The sequence below is a fragment of the Alligator mississippiensis genome, chromosome 3 (genome assembly GCF_030867095.1).
Source record: "Alligator mississippiensis isolate rAllMis1 chromosome 3, rAllMis1, whole genome shotgun sequence".
Classification (NCBI taxonomy): domain Eukaryota; kingdom Metazoa; phylum Chordata; order Crocodylia; family Alligatoridae; genus Alligator; species Alligator mississippiensis.
In genome coordinates this window covers 80,604,148-80,626,785 of record NC_081826.1, presented here as the reverse complement: position 1 = coordinate 80,626,785, position 22,638 = coordinate 80,604,148, and the positions used below count along the sequence as shown (strand labels likewise).

Genomic DNA, 22,638 nt, shown 5'->3' with positions numbered 1-22,638 from the left:
ACCTATTTTAATTCCCTTTTACACAGCCAGAATGATAGAAAAGGGCCTTAGAATAAATGTAATTGGGAGAATAGTGTGCGTTGTTATGAAATGCCCCATTTATTTTAAATCAGTTCAAAGAAACAAGTCCAGCAGTTAGACAAAGTACTCATGTTATTCATGTTTTCCTGATGCATAAGATACATCTTTATTAGAGTATGGAGATCATCAATATTGGTGATCATCCAATTTCATTATTCCCATAAACCATTTATTTAATATTTATATGGAATGATCATCTGAATCCTATGTGTTCCAGGCACAGTGTCTTATATCTGGGGAAGCCCTTCTGACTCTAATAGTTGATTCAGATATCCTTAGCGTTAAGGTACTGAGAAAGATGGTATAAATCTCTTAATACAGACAGGAGATCTGGGTTCATCTGCCTTTGCCACTGATTTCATTCCTGTTCCAGTCACTTAATCTTTATGACTCGGTTTCCATGCAAAATGTGGGTAATTACACTTCCTGCACTCTTTATTTGGAATAACTATTCTTTTACAAAATCTTTGGAGAAGGGACTGTGTCTTACTATGGTATAGACATATATATAGTCATATAGGATACATACAAATGTTCAATTCAACTGGTTGAAGTTCAGCCACTTAGTTTAAGCCATTTGAAATTCAACCGGTAAAAGCATTACGTATGTGCAAAGGGCTGCCTGCGTGCCCTGCAGACAGCCTGCACTGCTGACAACACCCAGCCAGGAGGCTCCAGAGCATGCATCCCAGCATGCTTTGTCAGCTAGAAAGAGGTGACAGCAGCCCAGGGGACGATAAATCATGGCTGATTAGCTTGTGGTCCCAAGAGACCACCCCATCCTCCTCACAACTTTCCCTGACAGCTGTCTTTTGAAGCTGGGGCTATGGCTGGGGTTGGGGGCTTTGCCCACAGGCAGCTAGGACTGCTCCCCTACCACCGCAGACACAGTTGGAGCTCTGGTCATGGTGGGGGAGGAGCTTTCCCTGCTGTGCTGCTGGGGCTCTGGCCACAGGAAGCTCTTCCACAGCAGCCAGAGCTCGGAGCACTAAGCCCTATTTGGGGGGGAAGCATTTAACCCAATGCCACACTTCAGAGCCCTTCTCCCACACCCGAGTCAATTGGGGCCTGCGTTGGGTTGCAGACATGGCACACATTAAACCCTGCACTTGAAGCCCCAAAGCTTGCAGCATTTAATTTACCTATGAGGAGTGTGGGGGGTAGATTTCTCTACCGTCTCTCCACATTTGCAGTCCTATGTGTGGGGACACTAGCTCAGGGTTTAATGTGCCACAAGGGAGATCCCCCCTGCAAGATTTGACAGCTCTTTGCTTGCAGCCCCCCAACCAGAATGGGGGTGCAAACAAAGGACTCTGAAGTACTACAGGGCTGAATCTCCAACCCCTTCCTTCCCAGCCCACAGCACATTAAACTGCACACTTTGGCTAGGGACAGACATTACACATAAACCAGTTAAGTGATCAGAAACTGGTTTAAACCTGTAACAGAACAGAAGTTCAATTCACATAAACCAGTTTGAAAGCAGTTTGAGATAAATCTGGTTGAATGTAGTATCAGACTTAACTGATTTGGCTCAAACTGGTTTATACAATGTCTGTCCCAAACCCCTTGCTGGTTTAAGTTATATCAGACTCCCCCAGCATGCCGGAATGCTCTTTGGGCTGGCTAGGGCTCTCTGCTCCATAGCAGAGCTAGCCACTCCCATCTGCTCCCTGGCGGCAGTTCGGCAAAGACCTGCAGGCACAGCAGGGTCTTCTGGCTTCCCTGTGCCCCCCTCTCCACACCCTCTCACCACTCGCTGATTAAGCAGAGCTCCCTTCCTCCTCTGCCACAGCAGGGACCGTAGCAAGTATGTGGTTTGCTAGCTAATGCCGATAATTGTTTGGGTGTGTGTCTCTCTCTTCAATTTCACTGGGACAGGAAGACAGAATAGTGAGTGCTTAGGGCTTTTGGAGCTAATCAATAGGTCAGCTGGTAAGCTGTTTAAAGAAGTCTGAAGTAATGTGGAGAGAGTCTATTGTTTTGCTAACTGAGTGATTGATAAGGATTGTTATCAGCACCCCCCCAACCCCCACCCCGCCTCGCTGGCTTGTTCACCTGTCAGTTTGCTGTAGATAGTATGACGAAGCAGGGAGGGAGATTGAAAAGCTCCGTATCATTAACAGATGCATGCACTGCACACCCCATCTTGCCTCAGATGACTAGGATGGGGCTGGGGGCTGGCAACACTCCCACCCCTTGAACAGTCATCAGGGAAAAGCTTGGGACAGTGTAGGCAGACATCCCTAATGAGAGAGTCCTGCTGGGGCCTGGCCACATCCCCCTCAGCTCAGCTCCCTGCAGAAGGGAAGGGAGGGCTGCTCTAGCACCCCCTGGCTTCTGTCCTGAGCCACTGCATTTCTGAGATGTCTGGGTCACAAACTGATTTAGCCTAGCCAGGTTAAACTAACCTGTAAAGATTGAATCAGTTCAGGTTCAGGCTTTTTGAATGTCTGTCCCTAACCCTTTAGCCACACACATGGTAGGGGGGTAGGAGCTAAGGAGAAAAGCTGGACATTCCTAGCCCCTCAGCTGTTATCAGTACAGCCTCAGTCACAGAGCATCTCCCTTGGGTGGTGGGCGGGAGCAAGGCATGCTGGGGTGGGCACTGCAGTGGCTCTAATTGTCACCACTGGGCACTGTAGTGGCTCTATTTGATTGGGGTGGTATACAAATGTTCATTCAAACACTTGAACCCCAATCAATTTAGATTTCAGCCTAGTCCAATATGGTCGAGATTTCCATCACTTCTGCATATTTTTAACCAGTTGAAGCCCTATGCATGTTTGTACACAGAACACATTTGTACACATTTGAACTGGTAGAGATTATTTCACCAGTAGACATGTAATGTTTGTATGTATTTACAAATACATAAATATAGTGCCTAGCACAATGGGGCCCCAATCTCAGATGGGGACAATGGATATTAATCTAACATTATTATTAATAATTATTATTAATAATAATAATTATTAATAATTAAAGAATTCTGAAGTAATGTAGAGAGAGGCTATTGTTTTGCTAATTGAGTGATTGATAAGGATTGTTATCAGCGCCCACCCCCCCACCCTTCCTTTGCTGGCTTGTTCACCTGTCAGTTTGCTGCAGATAGTTTATAATAATAATAATAATAATAATAATAATAATAATAATAATAATGTGACATCTTCTGCTGAATATATAAGAGATCCTACAATAAGTGCTTAAGGGTTTTTCTCCTAAGACACTTAGTGATTTTTTTTAACTACACCGGAAATATGCTTATAGAGTGGACTAGGTTGTTTGTCTCTGATTTTAGGAAGTGAACAGATGTAACAATTTTCTATAATTTGGTTTAGTGCAGATGCTGAAATGGGGCATTCACAATAAAATATATGCAGTATATGTAATTTCAGCTGGATCTTCTGGTGTTTTAAAGTAAAAATGTGTACCTGCAAGCTGTTTTATAGTTTCTCAGTCATAATTATCTCTGTTACACAGACTGCTACAACTACAACTCTTTCTTCATGTGCAAGCTTTTTAACATTGCCCTGACAATTTTGTGAATTTTGCAAGGCACAGTATTCTCCTTTTGCTTTGCTCAGAAGCCTGTTAAATTGTTTAATTTCTCTTTTCAGTAAATTTATGGAGTAATCAAATCAAAAGAAGGTAGCAGAAGATAATCTATATGGGAAGCTCTTGTGCAAGACTAGAAAAAAGGACTAGTGTAAGAGTCTAGGAGTCTAGATAATTAACACATTAACAACTTTAGCTGCAAGTATCTTTTTTAACAATAGAGAGAGAGCATTCATTTACTGCAGCCACATTATTATGTTATGACTGGAAAGGGGCTGGGAACAGGGGCTAAAATTCTTAACAGCTGTTGCCTTGTATCTGCCTTTGAAAGAGTTTGTTCTGTTGCCTGTGGCTTTCCTCAAGGGATAAGGGAACTGGTGAATGATGGAGAAGCTAAAGCTCCAGATATTTATTGTGTCATTGCTGAGACATAACTGGTCTTGACTAGTTCAACAACTGAGTCAAGGATCTTCAAAATTATTCAGTAACTGCTGCATCACTTGATGCTTTAGATAGCATTAAAAGAGATCAGGGTGAGAATCTGTCTGTCTGTCTATGTACATACCATTAGGATTCCACTGGTCTTCTCCTCCCAATACGAACAAGAAGTTTTCAACTTCCACAACACAGTGATGGGCACTATTATATGGCATAACTGCAAATAAAACAAGCATTCTTTGTCAAGCTGTGTTTTAGCACACTGGTTATTTAAATTATTAACTTTAACAATGGTACAAAAAATAGACCTCAAAACTGGAACTAAATAGCCACAAAATAATAGGGAATGCATTACTCCAAATATGTACGTCCAGTGAATTAAGAGCAGCTAAAATCCAGTGGTTTAATATTAGTTTAATGTAATTCAATCTTGTAAATTACTGAATAACCGGGTTACATAAATTCTGCTTTCTTACTTTCTATACACCTGTCCGACTTGCACACTTTCTAAAAATAAGACACACCAAAATGGGTGAAGCTGTGATATTGCCTGAAAATAAAACAGAGGATGCTAGGAAACATTATAAAACCTCAGCCCAGCTTTGTTCTGTTGGCAGTGTTTCCACAAGAAGAGTCAGTGTGTTCAGTAGCTTTCTATTACACAGCAATGAACAAGCTGCATTTCCATACAGTTTTAAGTTTTTAAATTAAGGTCCTGCTGATTTAATGCCTTCTCCAAATGTATACGCTTAATTTCCTGTACAATGTCATTAGCAGCACAATCACACATTTTCTATTCATCTAATCAGGAAGCCCTTTGTTAAGAAAGATCAAAACTGTGGTAATAGGTTTACAATATCCTTCTTTGGAGGTAGTAGAATTATTTTTTTATAAAATCACAACATTCTGTTTTTTATATTCATTTACAATTTCTTCAGCATGAGCTAAAGTAAAAAAAATATGCTGTTTATATATATAATATGTAGTATACTGTGCTATGCAACATTATTGTAATATCATACAGTAAACGTAAACTTACATAGCATCAGTTATCATACCACACACAGTAGTTTTGGCCCAGTGACACCAGTAGGAAAAATGATGTCCTTGTTCAGCTCATCATATGGGCACCTTAAATCTAGGTGAGGACAAATGGGGAGGTGATGTGCATGTACAGGCAGGGAACTTATTGCTTGACACGGATCAACAGAGCACTTAGGAAACCAGTGCAGTGGGAAATCAATATGACTCAGGGCCAGCTCTTACTTTGTGCTCTTTTGCCAATGCCAGAAAAGGCAGCCTATCTCACACTTGGATTATTTTGGGTGATATATCTCTCATTTCATTTGTTTTATTATCTTTTATTTTTCTCAGACTGCAGTTGTGCAGTATAGCATATGCAAATAATAATAAAAAGAAATATGCACAGCTTTGTTATTTAGGACACATTTTCTTAAAGATCAAGTGGGCTCATTTAAGCCTCTTACTGAAGTTTTTGCCAAGGCAATGATGAATAAGCAAGGTACATTTTTAGTTTCCAGTAAAGGTCGAATATCATTTTCATAGTCTGTGCTCTTACAAGTCATATAAGTGAAGCAATTCTTAAATTAGGCTGGTTTAGTGGAAATGGATTAATTAATGTTATTTGCTACTGGTAAATTTTATATAATCAAGTAACTGCTAGCTTTCTAGCACAATGAAAGGCTTCAAAGAGTAGAGATTTTGATGTCTTATGAATCACTGTGCAGTAGTTCTCCCAAATACAAATAATTATCCTGTTCTTTAAATCCCAGTAACTTTTTCCCCATTTTAAACCTCGCCTGATAAACTGGGCTTCAACTATTTCATTGTAATGCAGCGTGGGATGCAAGACAAGATAGTGTCTCCAGAGGACACTGGGTGATCTCTTTTGAATGCTGAGTGCGGGTGTTTCTTGCCCTAAATGCTAATCAGATACTCTCCAATTCCAGTAGGCAGGGTCATCAGTTCTTAGCCACTCTGCAACTGTTATTTTTTAAATTTAGGATTAAGCCAATGATTTGAATCCATGACCACGGCCCGTGACTCTCTTGTCCTCGTATAGAGCAGTTATCAACAAGTGCAATGCCCACACAGTACATATACATATTTGTTGCCCTTTGGTTTTTATTTTTGCAAATGCTTTGTTTATCCTCCACATTGGTAGGGTCAATAGAGAAAAAACAATATTTTAAGCTTATCTGCCATTCTCATACATATAAACTATCATGTATCTATTAAGATTCCCTTTCAGAAGGATAATATAAATCTAATAAAATAAATAACTAAATAAATCTGGAATGATAAGGGTTTAATTCTGCCCGTACATAACTCAGTGGAAAAATTCCCACTGGTACAGGATTGGGCTTAATGACCCTAAACCCTGCCATCACCATTTTAATGGTTACTTAGAATAAAATTACCAGAAAGTTTACATAAGGGAAGGCTGCAGGATCAGGCCCAAAGTGAAAAGATGACCACAATGAGGCACTACACTAATTCTGTTGTGTCCTCTGTCTCCTATGGCATTAGGGGCATAGTTCTGCTTTCCAAACCACATGCATCTTGACAGCAATATTGCAGTTTATAAGCTCCTTGTGGGCTCAGTGAGTATTTTCTAATCTATGGAGGGTAAAATAACAGTTAAGATCTGAAAGAAATTTTTTTTTTGCACTAGAATTGAAAAATCCTCAATGTTCCATTCTTTACACTTGGGCATTTTCAGTGTTCCTCGTCATTTTGTACTATGCTAATGAGCAAGAACTATAGGAATAAACAGATTTTAAAGGGGAGAAATAAAACTTTAATTTTAAAATGTAACTTTTTACAAACAAATGCTTTATTGTTATGTGAGATGTAGTTTTTCATACTGAAGAATCAAAATTGGTGGAACCGGTCAGCATCTAATAGCAGTGTTCCTATTGGAATCATTGACTTGCAAAAGTGTAACTAGGGAAGAATTGGGCCTCCCACATAGCCTGGCCAAACAGACCACAGCTTTTATTAATTCTGTAGCGGTCCTTTTGCCTGCTGATTTATTTGAACATTAGTCTGAGACCTACTCATTTTTAAATTTCAACTCAAGGAAACACCTGCTTGCCCCACAGAAAAGGTATTTGAAGAGAAGTTTGTACGCTACGCTCAAACACAGCCCAGTGTGAGTTTTTAGCGTGTCAGTCAGTGAGTTAGAGGGAAAGGGTAAAGAGAAGCTAATCAGGATGAAATGAGATTAAAGGCTGTCTAATTTTACAGCAACTGTGATCCATCAGCCACTGTGAAAGTGACAGTGGAAATGAATGATGGAGACAGACAGGTGGGGCTGTACATTTCACTGATTTATCCTCAAATGCACTGGGCCTTATTTTATTGAGTGAACATGACCGCATTTATCATGACTGTCATCTAAACCCACTTCCCTCCATTTAAAAAGGTCACTTTACTAGGAGGGAGTTGGATAGAGGCACTTTCAAAACAGATTTAAAATCTAATAACACATGTTTATAAAACCCTGCGCAAGAATTCTCAACTTTATTAAACAAACTAGTGAAGTTAAGAGAAGTGGGAAAAGACTATTAAAAAGAAGGGCCCTGGTCATCTGAGGAATGTGTTTAGATACCAAGGTGATATGTGCACTAGAAATGTCCTAGACAGACAGATACAAATAGATTAGACAGAATAAGCAGAAATCACTTCCTCTAACCTACACTCTCTTCAAAACTGTGAGCTTCAGGTCAACAGAATCAGGCTTTTTTTGGACCAAGAGTAGCAGTGAGTTCAAGGAGCCCTCTCTCACCTTGCAGCCCCCTTCCAATTCAATTAGTGGAGGGTCTGCCCTGGAGTGTCAGCTGCTGTCACGAGGGTAAGAAGCAATTTCTCAGGCAGGCATGTACCAAACTTATTCACAGCTTTTTGGTCAAAATCAACATCTTGAACTAAACCCAAAAACATCCTGGAAATCAGCAGAGATGAATGATACCGTGTGCTCCCTAAGAGATGCTTCACTAAACAAAGGCATTTGTCTGCTGCATTCTGCATGAGCTGATCTTCCTGGAATGGTTTTCAGATGTATTTCCTGATACAAAACAATACAGAAAATTGTAGTGATTGGACCCCAGGCAGAACACACTGAATAAGCCAAACACAAGATGACAACAGTACAGATGCGAAGAAACAGCCTATACCAAAGGTGTTCAACCTCCGGTCTGTGGCTTAGTTCCAGCTTGCAGGGCTGTGTCATCTGGGCCACAGGGCTCCCCACAGGTCTAGACATTTGGCAGTGAGGGAGCAGTAACAGCATTAATTGCTCCCAGAGCCATGGCAAATGACCCAGGGCCAGTATATGGGGTCTTTTTTTTTTTCCTATACAGTGGGGATGGAGAGGTTGACCACCACTGGCCTACACCTTTATAGCCAAGCACAAACAGAATACACCACTCTGGCCAAATGTGCTACAAGGCAATCACTAAGCACTGGAAACAGAACAGCAGCCCTACCCTAGTAGTCTGTGTCACAATAAAGCATCTGTCCACTCCTCAAACTGCTTCTCCGATGAAATTTTTTTTTGCATAAAGCCTCAGTCAGCTATCTTGCACCAAGACACAATCCCTGATTAGCCACTGAAGCAACCCAGACGAGTACTAGCTCTGCCTGCTCTTCCCACCTCATTTTCCTCTGCCTGTCCCATCATCATTTTATCTTCGACCAGTGTAGCAAAGGAATGGGAGGGCACTACCCAAACCATAGAATCATAGGGTTGAAAGGGACCTCAGGGCTCATCTGGCCAACTACCTGCATGAATACAGGAATGCTATCCCTAAACAATTCAGTCCTGTGCTGACTCAGTCTTCCCTTGAAAACCTCCAATGAATGAGATTCTACAACTTTCCTTGGCAGCTTCTTCTGTTGTCCTTCTGTTCTGAAAGTGAAGATTTTTTTCTGAGATTTTATTTAAATTGGCTTTGCTGCTGTTTAGACCTGTTGCTTTATGAGTTGCCCTTTGCAGTGAGGGAAAACAGTTTTTCTCCTTCTTCCTGGTGGCAGTCTTTCTTATATTTGAAAACTGTCCTCCCTTAATCTCCTTGTCTCCAGGCTAATTATAACTTTGCTGTCTCAACTTTTCTTTGTTCAGCTTGCCTTCCAACCCCTTTATCATTTTTGTAACTTGCTTCTGGACCCTCTCCATCTTTTCCATATCTTTCTTAAAATGTGGAGCCCAGAACACACCAGATGCTTTAGTTGAGGCCTGACCACTGCCAAGTCAAGTGATACTATCATCTCCTGTGTCTTGCACCTAATACTTCTTTTGATGCAGCTCTAAACTCTAATGGCTTTTTTTGCAACTACATCACATTGCTGACTTAAGTTGAGTCTGTGATCCACCAAAGCCAGCAGGTCCTTCTCAATAATGCTACTGCTCAGACAATTATCTCCCATTCTGTGTTTGTACATAAGGTTATTCTTACATAGCATACATTTATTATATTGGAGTTTTCTCTTTCTCTCCTTCCAAGAAGACTGAGATCTGAGATACATACACACACAAACCACTGCCTTACTTCTTAGCGCCTGTTCTGCTAACAAAGAGGCAGACAGGCAGCCTGAATCCAAGCAATGTTAACCTGCTAAAACCCCCATCAGAAGCTATATTGAACTCAGGTACTTGATATAGACAGACTCTGTCTATTTAGACTTGTCTTTTTAGATTTTATCTAAAAATCTATTTAGATTTTTCATTGCCTGTAACAGTTCAATTGATCAGGATATGGCAGGTAGAGGGTATGAGGCACAGAAACCATTTTTTCACCAGCTGCATAGCACTTCAAAACTCTGTGTGCCCCACGTCAGTCACATTTGTTATTTGTTGTAGTTCATGAGTAGACAATCAAGACCTGTATAAATGAAGGAAGAGAAGAAAATGTTCCAAAAGTTACCAGGCTACTAACAGAGGACAACAAAAGACAAGAACAAACACCCTTCCAGAACATGGCCTGTTAGCTGGATAATATTACTAATAAAGCAGTTAAACAGCATGAGTACAAGCAAACTAAAAGCTCAGGAGCCTATGGTTTCATCTGCTTCTGAACCGTTTCTAAGGCTGGAACCAGATCCAGAACTGGTCACATTATTTCTTGTATGTAAAATACCAGATACTGCCTTTTCTTCTCTTTACGTTTCATTTGAATAATGACTGCTTTTCACAAGTATATTTACTATCTGCCATCATTCAACAAAGAATTTATATGAAGAACTGCCAGCCTATGAATTGTGTGTGAACTGTTCATTTTGAACGGTGCCTATTTAGTGTTTGCACTGCATGACTGATTGCACAAAGCATGGGACACAAAATCCCATCTCCAATGAAGCCCATGGGAGTTTACAGCACTGACTTCAACTGAGCCAGGATTTCACCCTATGGTATTTTCTTATCACCAGAAAATGAATTAAAGTTTTAAAGAAGAGAATAACAAATGGAAAAGAGCATATACCTTTTCATAAGATTTAGTCTAACTGAACAGCTATTTTGAATTTGACCACATATCTGTAAATTGTTTTTCCACCTTTCCACTAGATCCCAACTTTAGAGTGTGATCTGCTACATGAGCTGAGTTAGAAATTCCTTGGGCCAATCCAATGGCAGTCACAGCAGGCAACAAATCCTAAACTGATCAAGACAAATTATTATTTACTCAGTTGTTGAAGCTAGCCACACCAGTATCAGAATTTCCCGGCCAGCATAGAGACTCAGCAGTCTTTTGCTCCATAGTGACCCATGCACCAACTAGTCCTGTCTCAACTCCATTCCAAAACTTGCACATAGGAATTCACTTTTATTAGGTCTGCATTTAGGGTACAGGACACCTTCCGAATGAGGCTGCAACTAACAAACATAACATTACTCCCCAACTACCTTGATTCACTTCAGGCTGAACTGAGGCCATTTAGTGGCATGGGAACAAACAAAACCCAAGATTCACCAAGAGCATACTAGATACGTTATCTGTTTAGTAACCTCTAGTTCAGTAGTGCTCAATCATTGGCTCTGGAGGCCAGATGAGTGGCAGGGGCCTCACCTGTGGACCAGACTGGACCCTTTGTGCCCAATAAGCAGGCTGATTATGACCAGTGAAAGCTCTCAATGAGTCCATATCATCTGGAGGCAGCAGAAAGGTTGTGCAATATTCTGCCCATTGTAATGTTACACAAGTGATACTTTGTCTCAGTTGCCTATATTGTAATGCATACTCTAGCCTGGACTTATGATCTCTAAATTAGAACTCAACATATATTTCTGGAGATGACATGGGCTCGCAGGTAACAGTCTGATGATGAAACATTCCTGTGTGACATTTTGCACAATCAAATCTCCTCATGGAAGAAAATGATGAGTGGTCCCTGATGGAATGAAGCTACAGCACAACGGGAACTTCACAAAGAAATATTATGTTGACCCACTGGAGATTGCTGGACCTCTCAACATAGCCGTTCAAGGCTATACATTTCTTTTTCTAGTGGAATCAAGATCAGACCCTCTACTACAGTGGAAATACACTGATGCCCAATTGCCTGCTCTCAAGTAGATTTCTTTTAGATGTCTGTTCTTGGCTCAATTTCCATTTGCACCTCAAATTTGCTAAACTCAAAGGTCACTCTGGTGTCCCCAGAGGCTTACCATTCAGGCCACAAACTCCATCTGCAAGCACAAACTTCTCCCTTCCCTGCAAGCACAAACTCTAGGAGGATTCTCCCTGTCAGACAGGTAGTGACTAGGAATTTCCACACAAAAATTAAACCTACAGTCTCCTCTCACAAGTTCCCTGCCCACCTCCATTCTTTCAAGCCCACCACTTCAAATCCTAATGTTTGCTTAACCCTTGCCTAGTAACAGGCTTTTCTTATATCTCAAGGAGACCAATGCTGCTGTTCCTCCCACAAGCACTGAAATCTTTCTAGGTGTGGCCCAACATAAGACTTTTGAAATTGTCAGGATCTGGATAGGGATTAGGGCTGTGCAGAAGAGCATCGTTACGCTTCGATGTCCGTTTCAACAGAACTGTGTTTCGTTTCGAGTTTTGTTTTGTTTCAAAAGCACTGTTCCATTTCATTTTGTCGAAACTGTTTTGCTGTTGTTTTGATGTTTCACCCACACAGCACTGGAAAGATCAGTGTTGCCACTGACCCCACTGGCAGCACCAGCCTTCTGTCATCTGGCAGGCAGATCGGGGGCTCGCCTGCACCCCCAGGAGGAGTCCGGCACAGCCCTCCACAGCCCTCTTGGTGAGTCCCTGCATAAGCTGATATGCCCCAGGCCCCATACCAGAGCTGGCCTGAGGAGGGTGTGGAGCCCAGTGCAAATCAGCTCATGTGGGGACCGCCTGCACTCTGGGTGCACCAGGGTGGTGGCAAGTCCCTGCATGAGCTGATATGCCCCGGGACCCAGACTGGAGCCAGCCTGAGGAGGGTGTGGGGCCCGGGGCAAATCAGCTCATGTAGGCACCCTTCCCCGCCCCGGGATTGAAGAGGCAGCGGGTCCCCACACGAGCAGATATGCCCTGGGCCCCATACCGGGGCCAGCCCAAGGAGGGTGCGGGGCCCGGTACCAATCAGTTTGTGTGGGGACCTGCCCCTGCCCCCATTCTGGGGCGCGGGCAGGTTCCCGCACAAGCTCATTTGCCCTGGGCCTGCCTGCTGCTGGTCCCAGGCGGCAGCACCAGCCTCCCATGAACTGGCAGGCAGATTGTGGGCTGCACATCCAGGAGAAGTCTGGCACAGCCCTCTTGGGTATGTGGGAAGGCCCTGATCTGCCTGCCGGATGACAGGAGGCTGCTGCTGCTGCCGGCACTGAAGCGATGTAAGCCTGGCTTCGAAACTCAAAACATTTCAAAACTTTCAAAACGTTTCGAGTGCCCTTCTTTCATTTCAAAGCTTTTTCAAAGGCTTTTGTTTCATTTCGATTGCACTGTTTTGAGCTCGAAACACATCGAAACAGCTTCGAAACAAAACACAGGGTGAAATTTTGCACAGCCCTAATAGGGATGGCAGGTGCCACAGGTCCCTTACATAAACACTGACATATTTTCAGAATGGTCCTTGCATTCATTGCATTCTTCAGCAATGAACCAAAAGACAACTTTTATACAGTTGTGCTGCTATGAAGTTTTGGACTACTCCTATGGAATGTAGCAGGATTCTAATTGAAGGGAGCATGCCTGTAGTCATCTCTCTTATAAGCAGCAGAAACACAGCTGAAGTCAGCTCCCCCCAGGAAGGGTACATACTGGAAGGGTACCTGATGCAATTTCAGAGTGACCCAACCTTTCAAGGCTTGTGTAAACCGTGTCAGTGGTGGGTCTCAAGGAGGAAAGGACAATCCATCAATGCTCTTCCCACCTACCTATTGATGCACTTTAGAACCAAAATGTTCACCAGTGATGCTCCTTCAGACTTGTCCTGAGTAGTCACTCTGGAGCCCTCCATCTCTGATGCATCTGTGAGTGGCTACTAGTGGTGAGTCCAGAGTAGCCACATGGGTGAACTTAAGGCTCTGAAGCACATCAGTGGATGTGAGTGAGCAGGGCATGCTCAGTGCCATCCTCCTCACAACCCATTACTGACACATGATAAACAAGCTCTCAGAGTGTAAGAAAAATATGTTCTTGATTTTACAGACCTCTAGGTTAGGGACAGACATTCAAAAAGCCTAAGCCTGAACCAAGTCACAGTTTGCAGGTTAATCTAAGCTGCTCAGCTTAAACGGATTAATAACTGGACAGACATTCTCTGTTAAATCAAGAAATGCAGGCTCAAGCCAGAAGCTGGGGGGCGCTAGAGCATCTCTGCCAGCCACTGCCAAAGGGGAGGGAAGAGAGATGCCCTCCAAGTCTCACCCTTTCCTGCTGGAGCGCAGGGGGCATGGCCAGGCATCAGTCAGGGCTAGCAGGACACACAGGATGACAGTCACCAACCTGGGGGGACTGAGGGAGGAGCTGCTGCCAGACTAATGCGTGGGGATGGGAAAAAAGTCCTTCTCTGAAGCAAGCATGTATTGAACACAGCAATTTGCAAAGCATACAACAGGGATTTGAGAGTAGGATGCCTCTCTCTCCTGTGTTCTCAAGGACATGCAGATAGCATACAGAAAAAAGCCATCTGATTTGAATGCAGAAGGGACAGGACCCAGACTAGGCTACTGAAGAAAGGACTGGATGGACAAATTTGGATAAGGAGCCTGTGGATAAAGACTGGGACTGAAGGATGACTTCAGGGTAGAATTTAGTGTAGGAGCCAGGGGAGAGAGAGACTGGTGTAGACTGGCCAAGGAAACTACATCTGGGAGTGGGGAACAGGACAACAAGGTTGAACGATTATAAACTCCTGCAAGACCGTTTCAGGCTGGACATAAGGAAGAATTTCTTTACTGTCCGAGCCCCCAAGGTCTGGAATAGCCTGCCATCGGAGGTGGTTCAAGCACCTACTTTGAATGCTTTCAAGAGAAAATTGGATGCTTATCTTGCTGGGCTCCTATGACCCCAGCTGACTTCCTGCCCCTGCGGCAGGGGGCTGGACTTGATGATCTTCCAAGGTCCCTTCCAGCCCTAATGTCTATGAAATTTATGAAACGGCAAGGAGTCAGGAAGGAGACAGAGAGTGGAGGAGATAGGTAGTTCATAAGACAAAATTTTAATAAAGATGAAACGAAGTCCTGCAGCAGCTCTAGTGAAACATCTGCCTGAGGGGGATGTGGCCAATGAGAAGGGCACTCTGACATGGGAAACTTGCCCTATTCAGGGGGCATTAGGCCTGGGGATGAAGCCTTCAGTCACTCATTGGCTTCAGACGTAAGGGAGGCTGGGGCAATCACCTCTCCTGCCATTCCTATAGCTAAGTCCTGGGGAAAAGTGAGATTCAGTGAGGAGCAAAGGGAGAGACTACACTGCCAGGCAGTTGATCTTTAAAGGAAGCTAATATTCTTGCGTGTTGATATTCCCTTGCTGTTGGCAAATATCTGTGAAATCCAGTGGCAAAAAGTGTTTTGTCCCCTTCTACCAGCTAGTTCATATAGAAAGAAACAACCTAACATATATTTTTAGCAACTCCATTTGTTCAAGTGGTAGAGATCTGCAGAGCAGGGTGGATAAAAAGCAATGATTTTTTTAAATTAAAAAAAATCGGATTTTTTTGTTTAAATTAGAAATTTTTTATTTAATTGAATTTTTTATTTTTTAAGATAAAAAATAAATTTAAATAAAGATAGTTTTAATTTAAGATATGTTAAAGCTCAAAGAATTAATCATGGAATAGAGAGTATAACTTCTAATTATATCTTATTTGAGACAATATATTCATGTAACCTTTTAGAGGTTTTATAAACAGGTCACAACAGGCCATGGACTATATTAGGGGCTCAGTCTTACAGAGTTCCCAGAGGCTCCTCTATAGATTAGTAAAGATTAAAGAAAATCACTCTACCCAATGGGACTCAGTGCTCAGTCTAGAAGATCCCATTAAGCATCTCTGTGATGCTTAGTTTCAGTTCTCAAACTGTGGATTTGTGTCTCCAGAGATCATAGGCAGACAAGGTTCTTTGGGTAGATGTAATAACTTTTATTAGACCAACTAAATAGTTGGAAAAATTGTTCTTTGCAAGCTTTCGAGCACAAACACCCTTCTTCAGGCATGGGGAGAATTTGTTGTCTCCAGAGCTAACATGCTTGTTAGCAGCAGTATATGGAGATGAAAGATAACAGATCTGATTACCCACCCATTAGCCCTATTGTCTCTCTTCAAGTTTGTATCAAGCACTTACCTTTCTCTAAAAATGCAAAGTTTCAAGAAATTAAATGAATAAAGGATATCAAATAACAAGAATGCACTTTTTTTTGTAGAAAACAATGATTAAATCGAGGCTTTCTGACCAGTGATTTAAATTGTGATATAAATCATGACTTTAATCAATTTGATTTAAATCAAATCCACCCTGCTGCAGAGTAGATCTAAAGCAAGGGTGGGCAAAGTCCGGCCCACGGGCTGGATTGGGCCCACAGTGAACCCATTTTCCAGCAGCCTCTGTCCACATTGCTGTGGCCAGCTCCCATAGAGATGCCAGCAGCAGTGGAGCCATGATAGCGCGGGGCCAGGGTTTCCATGAAGATTGCCAGCAGTGCTGGCAGGACATGTGGCAGGGTGGGAAGCTGCTCTAGGGCTGAGATCTTGCAATGGTGACAGCATGGTCCAGAGCTAGGGCAGAGCTGCGATCCACTGCCTGCATACCCTGGGCTAGGGCGTGCAAGTAGCAGACTGCAGCTCTGTCCTAGCTCCAGACCAAGCTGTCACTGCTGCAAAATCCCAGCCCCAGTCCCGGAGCAGCTTCCGCTGATGGAAAATGGAGTCCAGCTGCTGGCTGGAACCGCCGTTTTGCCCAGCCCTAATCTAAAGTATCCAAATCTGTATCTGATTCATGTCAGTATTGCTAGCATGGAACATAGAAATTACTGTTCATTCAGTTTGCTTTTTAAATAAAAAAGTAAATTGTACACAAAGTCACATTAAAATAACATTATGAGGGTAGGAAAGCCAAGTACCTAAAAAACAGGAAATACTCAAATTAAGTTTGCCCATGCAACTTTAATTGGGCCTCTTTGAGGGTATGCATTATTTCGCAACCTTTCCATTATGTGATCATGACTTTTTTCCCTGTGGGTCCCTGTCTCATTAAGATGGAACTGCTCTGGGGATGAAAAAGATTATGTAATGAAGAAAACTACTGTGGTGTGCAGAGCCCCTGCCTCTCATGTTACAGAAGCTGGGAAGTGTGTCTTGAATGAGACAGAGGACAGCTGGAAGAGAAATGGCTGTATTATGGTTAAGGCAGTTGTATGCTTCCCCATATGTCATACAGTTCATAGAATAGAGTTTACACATGATACCTAGAGCTCAGTTAACAAGACTTTTCAAAGTTGGTCATTCATATCATGTGCCTCGTTTTCCGAGTAGAGTAAAAGCTGTGTTAACCAGCACTTTATTAGCCGGAAAACTCTATTAACCGACATCCGAGAGACGCGGCAAAAGTGAAACTGGAAGTATCGCTTTCGGGGGACTTCCCGTTTTGCGGCTGCAAGCTGAGTTTTTCTTCGCCACTTTTTCGGCCCAAAGCCCAGGGCAAAGCAGCTTGCGCAGGGCCCCCCTCCCTGTCCCCTGGCACACTGATGCTGGGGAGTGCACCAGACAGTGCACATTTGATTAACTGGAATATTTGATTAATTGGCATCCCCCATTCCCAGGGGATGCCGGATAACAGAGCTTTTACTGTATTTGACTTGATTTTCTGGACAGTCTAATTTGTAAAAGTTCTGAGCACTCACAAATGCACCTGGAGCCATGTTTTGAACACGAGGGGTGCTTTATATAAATCTACATACTCTGACAAACCAAGTCTTAGGCATCTGAAAATGAGTGGATATTTTTACACTAATCCTTCTGTACCTTGATTTCCTATATGCAAAACAGGGACAATAATAGCCCCATATTTACAGGGTGTAAGGAAAATCCATTCATTAATGTCTGTGAAGCTTTCAAATTCTATAGTGATGAAAGTCTAAAAAGAAATTGGTTCTGTTTACAGAGCAATGTTTGAATAGTGAATGGCAAATGACATTTAGAGCTGAACACGAAACAACAGGATGAAAACAAAATGTTGTAAGCAATAAGTGAATGTTGAATGAGGCAGGGGTTCACCGGAAAAAAATAGTATGTAACTGAAGACTGTGGCTGCATACACACATTCAAATCATCTTGGAGAATTCTTCCAGTTTTGTTCTCCTGGTAGAGAAACTTACCCAGAGCTAAATGTATAGACATTCAAGCATTGAGGCCCTGAAGAGGAGAGAGCTTGCAGAGCTGATGCTGTGCAGCTGGAGGGGGGCAAGTGCACACATCTCAGCATGTTTGGCAGACTCCCTTAGTCTGCCTGGTGATAGATGACAGCAGTGCAGAGGGCAGCCCTGATTGGCTGACCCATAATGCTCATGGTGAGCTTCTGTTTCTCTACAGCACAATGTGGAGATTGTAAATGGGGCATTTTCTAATCCCTGTTGGAATAGCAGAGTCCAGCTGTCTCCGTGGGTTGCAGGGGGAGGGGAATGGGAATGCTGGAGGTCCACATTCTCCTCTAAGAGAAGCTACAGCATGGACAGACGTTTGCTCTCCCAGGAGAAACTCTCCTGGGCATGATTTAACTCAGATAATTTTTCTCCTGGGGTGGCCATTTTTACTCTGGGAGAAAAAGCCTAAACATGTGTACACTCATGATTTCTTTTGGGAGAGCAGTGACTCTCCCAGGACAAACTGAAGGTCTGATGAGGCCTGTATCATAAAGCATATGCATAGGAAGCGATGTTAAGGATGTACAAATTTAGTTCTTACATTTCTTAATTTTAAGATCCTTGACTTTGCAACCTTAATAATCCTCTTTTAAATTTTTTTGTGTGTGCTTGGGTGGATTCTTGGGGGAGTCTGGGTATAATGCATATTTAATTTTGATTAATGATATATTATAATATATAGCTATATCCATACTTACAGTCACCCGCTGCAGCTATTTCAGTGTTTCTTGACCATCCACACAAATGCTGCAGAAATTCCTAAGTCTGTAGAGTTAATTGTCACAGTTACAGTGACCTGCTGTCATATTCTTTTATTACCAGTCTTTCTTTGTATGCTGTAGTTTTATATTAAGCCACTAGATGGTGCATATTGTTCTCAGCTTCCCCCTCCCCCCCAGAAAAAAAAAAACATTTAAATTTTACTTCAGCTTTTGGTGCTGCAGCCAACCAAACACAAAGAAGGGAAATGCAGCACAAAAAAAGACATAGCCAGTTTCCTCCCAAGCAGTTAACTTCTGTTTGTTCCTCATGTTCAGTATGAAAGGAAAGAAATCAAATGTGGTACGAAAAAAACCCAACAAATGTACTAGGCACTGATCCCGAGAGGTACAGAGCCCCCGTTCTCCCACTGACAGCAAGGTACATTGCAAGTGCTCAGCAGTGCTCAGAACCTGGCACAGTATCAGCCATAACTGCTTTGTCTCGTCTTGTCTCAGTTCCCCGAACCCAGACTGCATGAGAATCAGTCAGTAATTCCTCTGGCAGTCCACACACATCTGTTTTTTTATGCCACACTTCAGTCCCTGTGAAATATATCCAGCACAGTTCCCTTTCTTACCAATACATGGCCAAGTCTCTCTCGCTCTCTGTCTCATAATAATGAAGAAGAAGCTGGGTAAAAAAAATGTGTCTGTCTTTATCGAGAGAATGCTTCCTTATTATGGGAGTCAGGATAGATAAGGCAGGTGAGAAGGAATAATGGTACAAAAACACACAAAATCATTTAAAAAACCCACTCCTTTTCAATAGGAAGATGGTACCTTCTCAAGGCTTGTAGATAGCAAGATGGAAAAAAAACAGCCAAACTTCTGAGAAAAGGGACCTTCAGGACTGTGGCAATAGGGTGCTGGAAATAAGCCCACATATGCAGAAACATAAGGGATTTACTTCTGCCTACTTTTTCATTACAGCTTTTCACATCAGCTTTCCCTTTTCCCACCACATCCCACAAAATATATTGGGGCCCCATCCATCCCATTACACACTGCTTATTAAGCCTGTATATTATGAAAATAATAATAAATAAATAGAGCTCTGAAAGCTCAGTCTAACACCATTATCTCTTCTGGCCTTCTCTTTATACATGTATCCCCAAGTTATACCCTGACCAGCATCCAGCAACCTTTCATTAACCAAATTCCTCTTTATGCAGTGTCTTTATCTATCTATTAGCCAGGACAAAGGGAGCAAAGAACAGCAGCAAGGGATCTTTCCCCTGGCCCCCTTTTTGAGGACAGAACTACTACCCTGTCACCAGAGGAGATGGATTTAGAAGTTCAGCCAATTGCCAAAGCAGTAGTACTCACTGCAGGGCCTTCTCTTTTTCTCCCAACTGTTATCATGCTGGATGGTGAAGGGTGACAAAGCACAGTGGGAATTTTAGGGGTCCCCTCCTGCTGAAGTATGGAGTTAATGCAAATGTTCAGCCAACTTGTGGCTGCTTTTCCAGCGGCCCTTCCTGCACAGCCTGGCCCCTGAGACAGAAGGAAGCTCCACTCCTGCTCACTACCAATGCTGTATGCAAAGCAGCATTAAGGAATGGAATAGGCAAGCACTCAACTCCCCTGTTATTCCCAGAAAAGAGGAGTCATTGGCTGTACAGCCCATTAGAATTGGCCCTGCCCTTGTACACATATAGGCATAAAATAGAGTTGGAGCTGCAGTCCTAGTAAGTCACTGCAACATGGGAATGGAGTACAGAACCACCATTGCCTTTGTAAAGGAGGATAAGACCACAGGAAAACATAGTCTGATATAGGGATGAATAGACATGTACAGCCTAATAACATATCCTCCAAGCATCCTGCATTTAAAGATTTGGTTCAAGCTTGATTATTACTGAGTCAGAAATTTAGTTAAGAAAGACTACAAAAATACCAGAAAGGCACAAAGAAAAATATGCAGTGAAAAAAGTGGGCAAAATGGACCAAAGAGAAAAATAAAAGTGAGAAAATGTGATAAAAAAGGTGCAAAGGAGGACAGAGAAAAACAACTCTTTTATTATAAAGCCCTGACAGTATATTCAGTGCTATACAGACACAACATACAGAATGTCCCTTCTTGAACAGCTTACAGCCTCCCAGTGAAAAAAATAAAGATGTATATACACAAATAAAGATGTGTTTGTGTGTGTGCGTGTGTGTGTGCATGTGCACGTGCACATGCGCATACATATATACATGCACACTAAATACAGGGCATCCAATAGCCCTCTATCCTCACACAGAGCACAGGTTAGGAAAATAATTTTTAAAAATATGAAATTGCAATTAAAACAAATGGCTTATGTTTAAATTACAGCTAAAAAGATTTGCAAATGCAAATAAATGCAAAACATGGAGTGATTTAAAATATTTGCAAAGTCAGCCTATAAAATCAGCTCACTCCTCCTGAAATTGTATTTTGCATGTACAACAAAACTAAATTGAGTACTCTGCATGGACTTTGCAGAGCTTAAGAAGTGCAGTCTGTTCTTTTTATTAGAGAAATGCTTCATTAAAATAAAAAATCCTTGAAGCTGAACTCTTTGATACATAGTTGGGAAAGGTAGTTGTACTATACGAAACCTGAAGTCAATTTCAAATCACATTTTTTTGTGATTTAAGCTGTTTAACATTTCAAAGTAGTTTTTAGTGTTCAAGCATTATCCACCAATATCACCTCAAGATTTCAAAAAATATTTTTCCTATTACAGGACATATACAGAAAATATATAATTTTAAAAATGTATATCCTAAACATTTGTATAACAGTTTTGTTCTTCAAAGCACAAAGCAATCACTACAAACCTAATTATTCACTCCTTTACACTTACTTTCTTTTGTTAACTCTAAACATTAAAAAAATCATGAGTCAGGACCCAAAACATCATGAGCTTGGCTTAAAAGTCATATTAAAATACAGTATATGGCATTCTTCTTGTTTAAGTTCTGGACTTTGAGCCTTTAAGATGCAGTGGATGACAAGTCCCAGCTTTTCTCCTCAACTGTGGGGGCCAGAAACTTTGATTTTAAAAAAATGAAAGTAATCACTTCAACTAGGGAGCAGGGGCATTAAGTGAAACATCAAATGTTACAAGAATAAAGTCACAAGTGTTGGTAATACTGCTAATGTATAGCAAGAGTAACTCAAATGACTTAATTAATCAAAGGTTAATTACTCTCAGACCCATTGCAAGGGCCACCACACTGTCGCTGTGCCTCAGAGACAGACTAGCAATAGATCTGGTCTCTAGAACACTCAGTATATATCAACACTGCAGAAAGAGAGTATTTGGGTGTGTAAATTAGTCCATCTAGAGGTCTGTTTTTTCTGGGGCTAGACTATTTCTTGTACCCAACGTAACTAGTTTAAATGTAGCTTATCACTATGCTGCAGTCTTCAGTGTGTACACACCAAGAGAAGCAATTTCCCTCTAGGGCTCCCCCTTTCCTCCAGAGACAATACACTGTGCATCTCATTACATCATCACTGTAACCAATGAGTTCTGTAACCATGCTGGTTCTGCTGCAATGTGTACTATGTTAAGAAATTAGAGTTGAAATCATTCTTTGCCCTTCCATACTTACTTCCCATTGAGATGACTACCTTTCACTTCGGACCACGATCCAAGTGAATGAAATACTATTTTACTGTCATTAAGTGTCACATACAACACTGGGGTTTTATTTGACTTCCACAGGATGAGAGAAATTTCTTGTATTCTAATCTGAGCTGCTGTACCAAGAGTCTGCCCCCTCATAAAGATCAGAGCAGGGCAATGAACAAACACTAAGTAAAGTATGCTACTGTACCAAAATCATTACAGACAAAAAAAAAGAAAGGGAGTGTATCGCTCTAAATTGTTTCCCTTTTATTTTTAAGTACTCTCTCTCTTACATTCACC

The 22,638-nt window shown here is 41.9% G+C and overlaps 1 protein-coding gene across 4 annotated transcripts in view; it reads right to left on the bottom strand.

Annotated features, from left to right (window-relative positions):
• Window positions 1-22,638, bottom strand: part of KLHL14 (kelch like family member 14) — a 99,907-nt gene that overhangs the window by 29,958 nt on the left and 47,311 nt on the right. For all 4 annotated transcript variants that reach the window (XM_019498625.2, XM_019498623.2, XM_019498624.2 and 1 more), the window contains one exon: window positions 4,205-4,294. In XM_019498625.2, coding sequence (XP_019354170.1) covers window positions 4,205-4,294 — 90 coding nt within the window. The remainder of the gene's footprint in view (window positions 1-4,204; window positions 4,295-22,638) is intronic.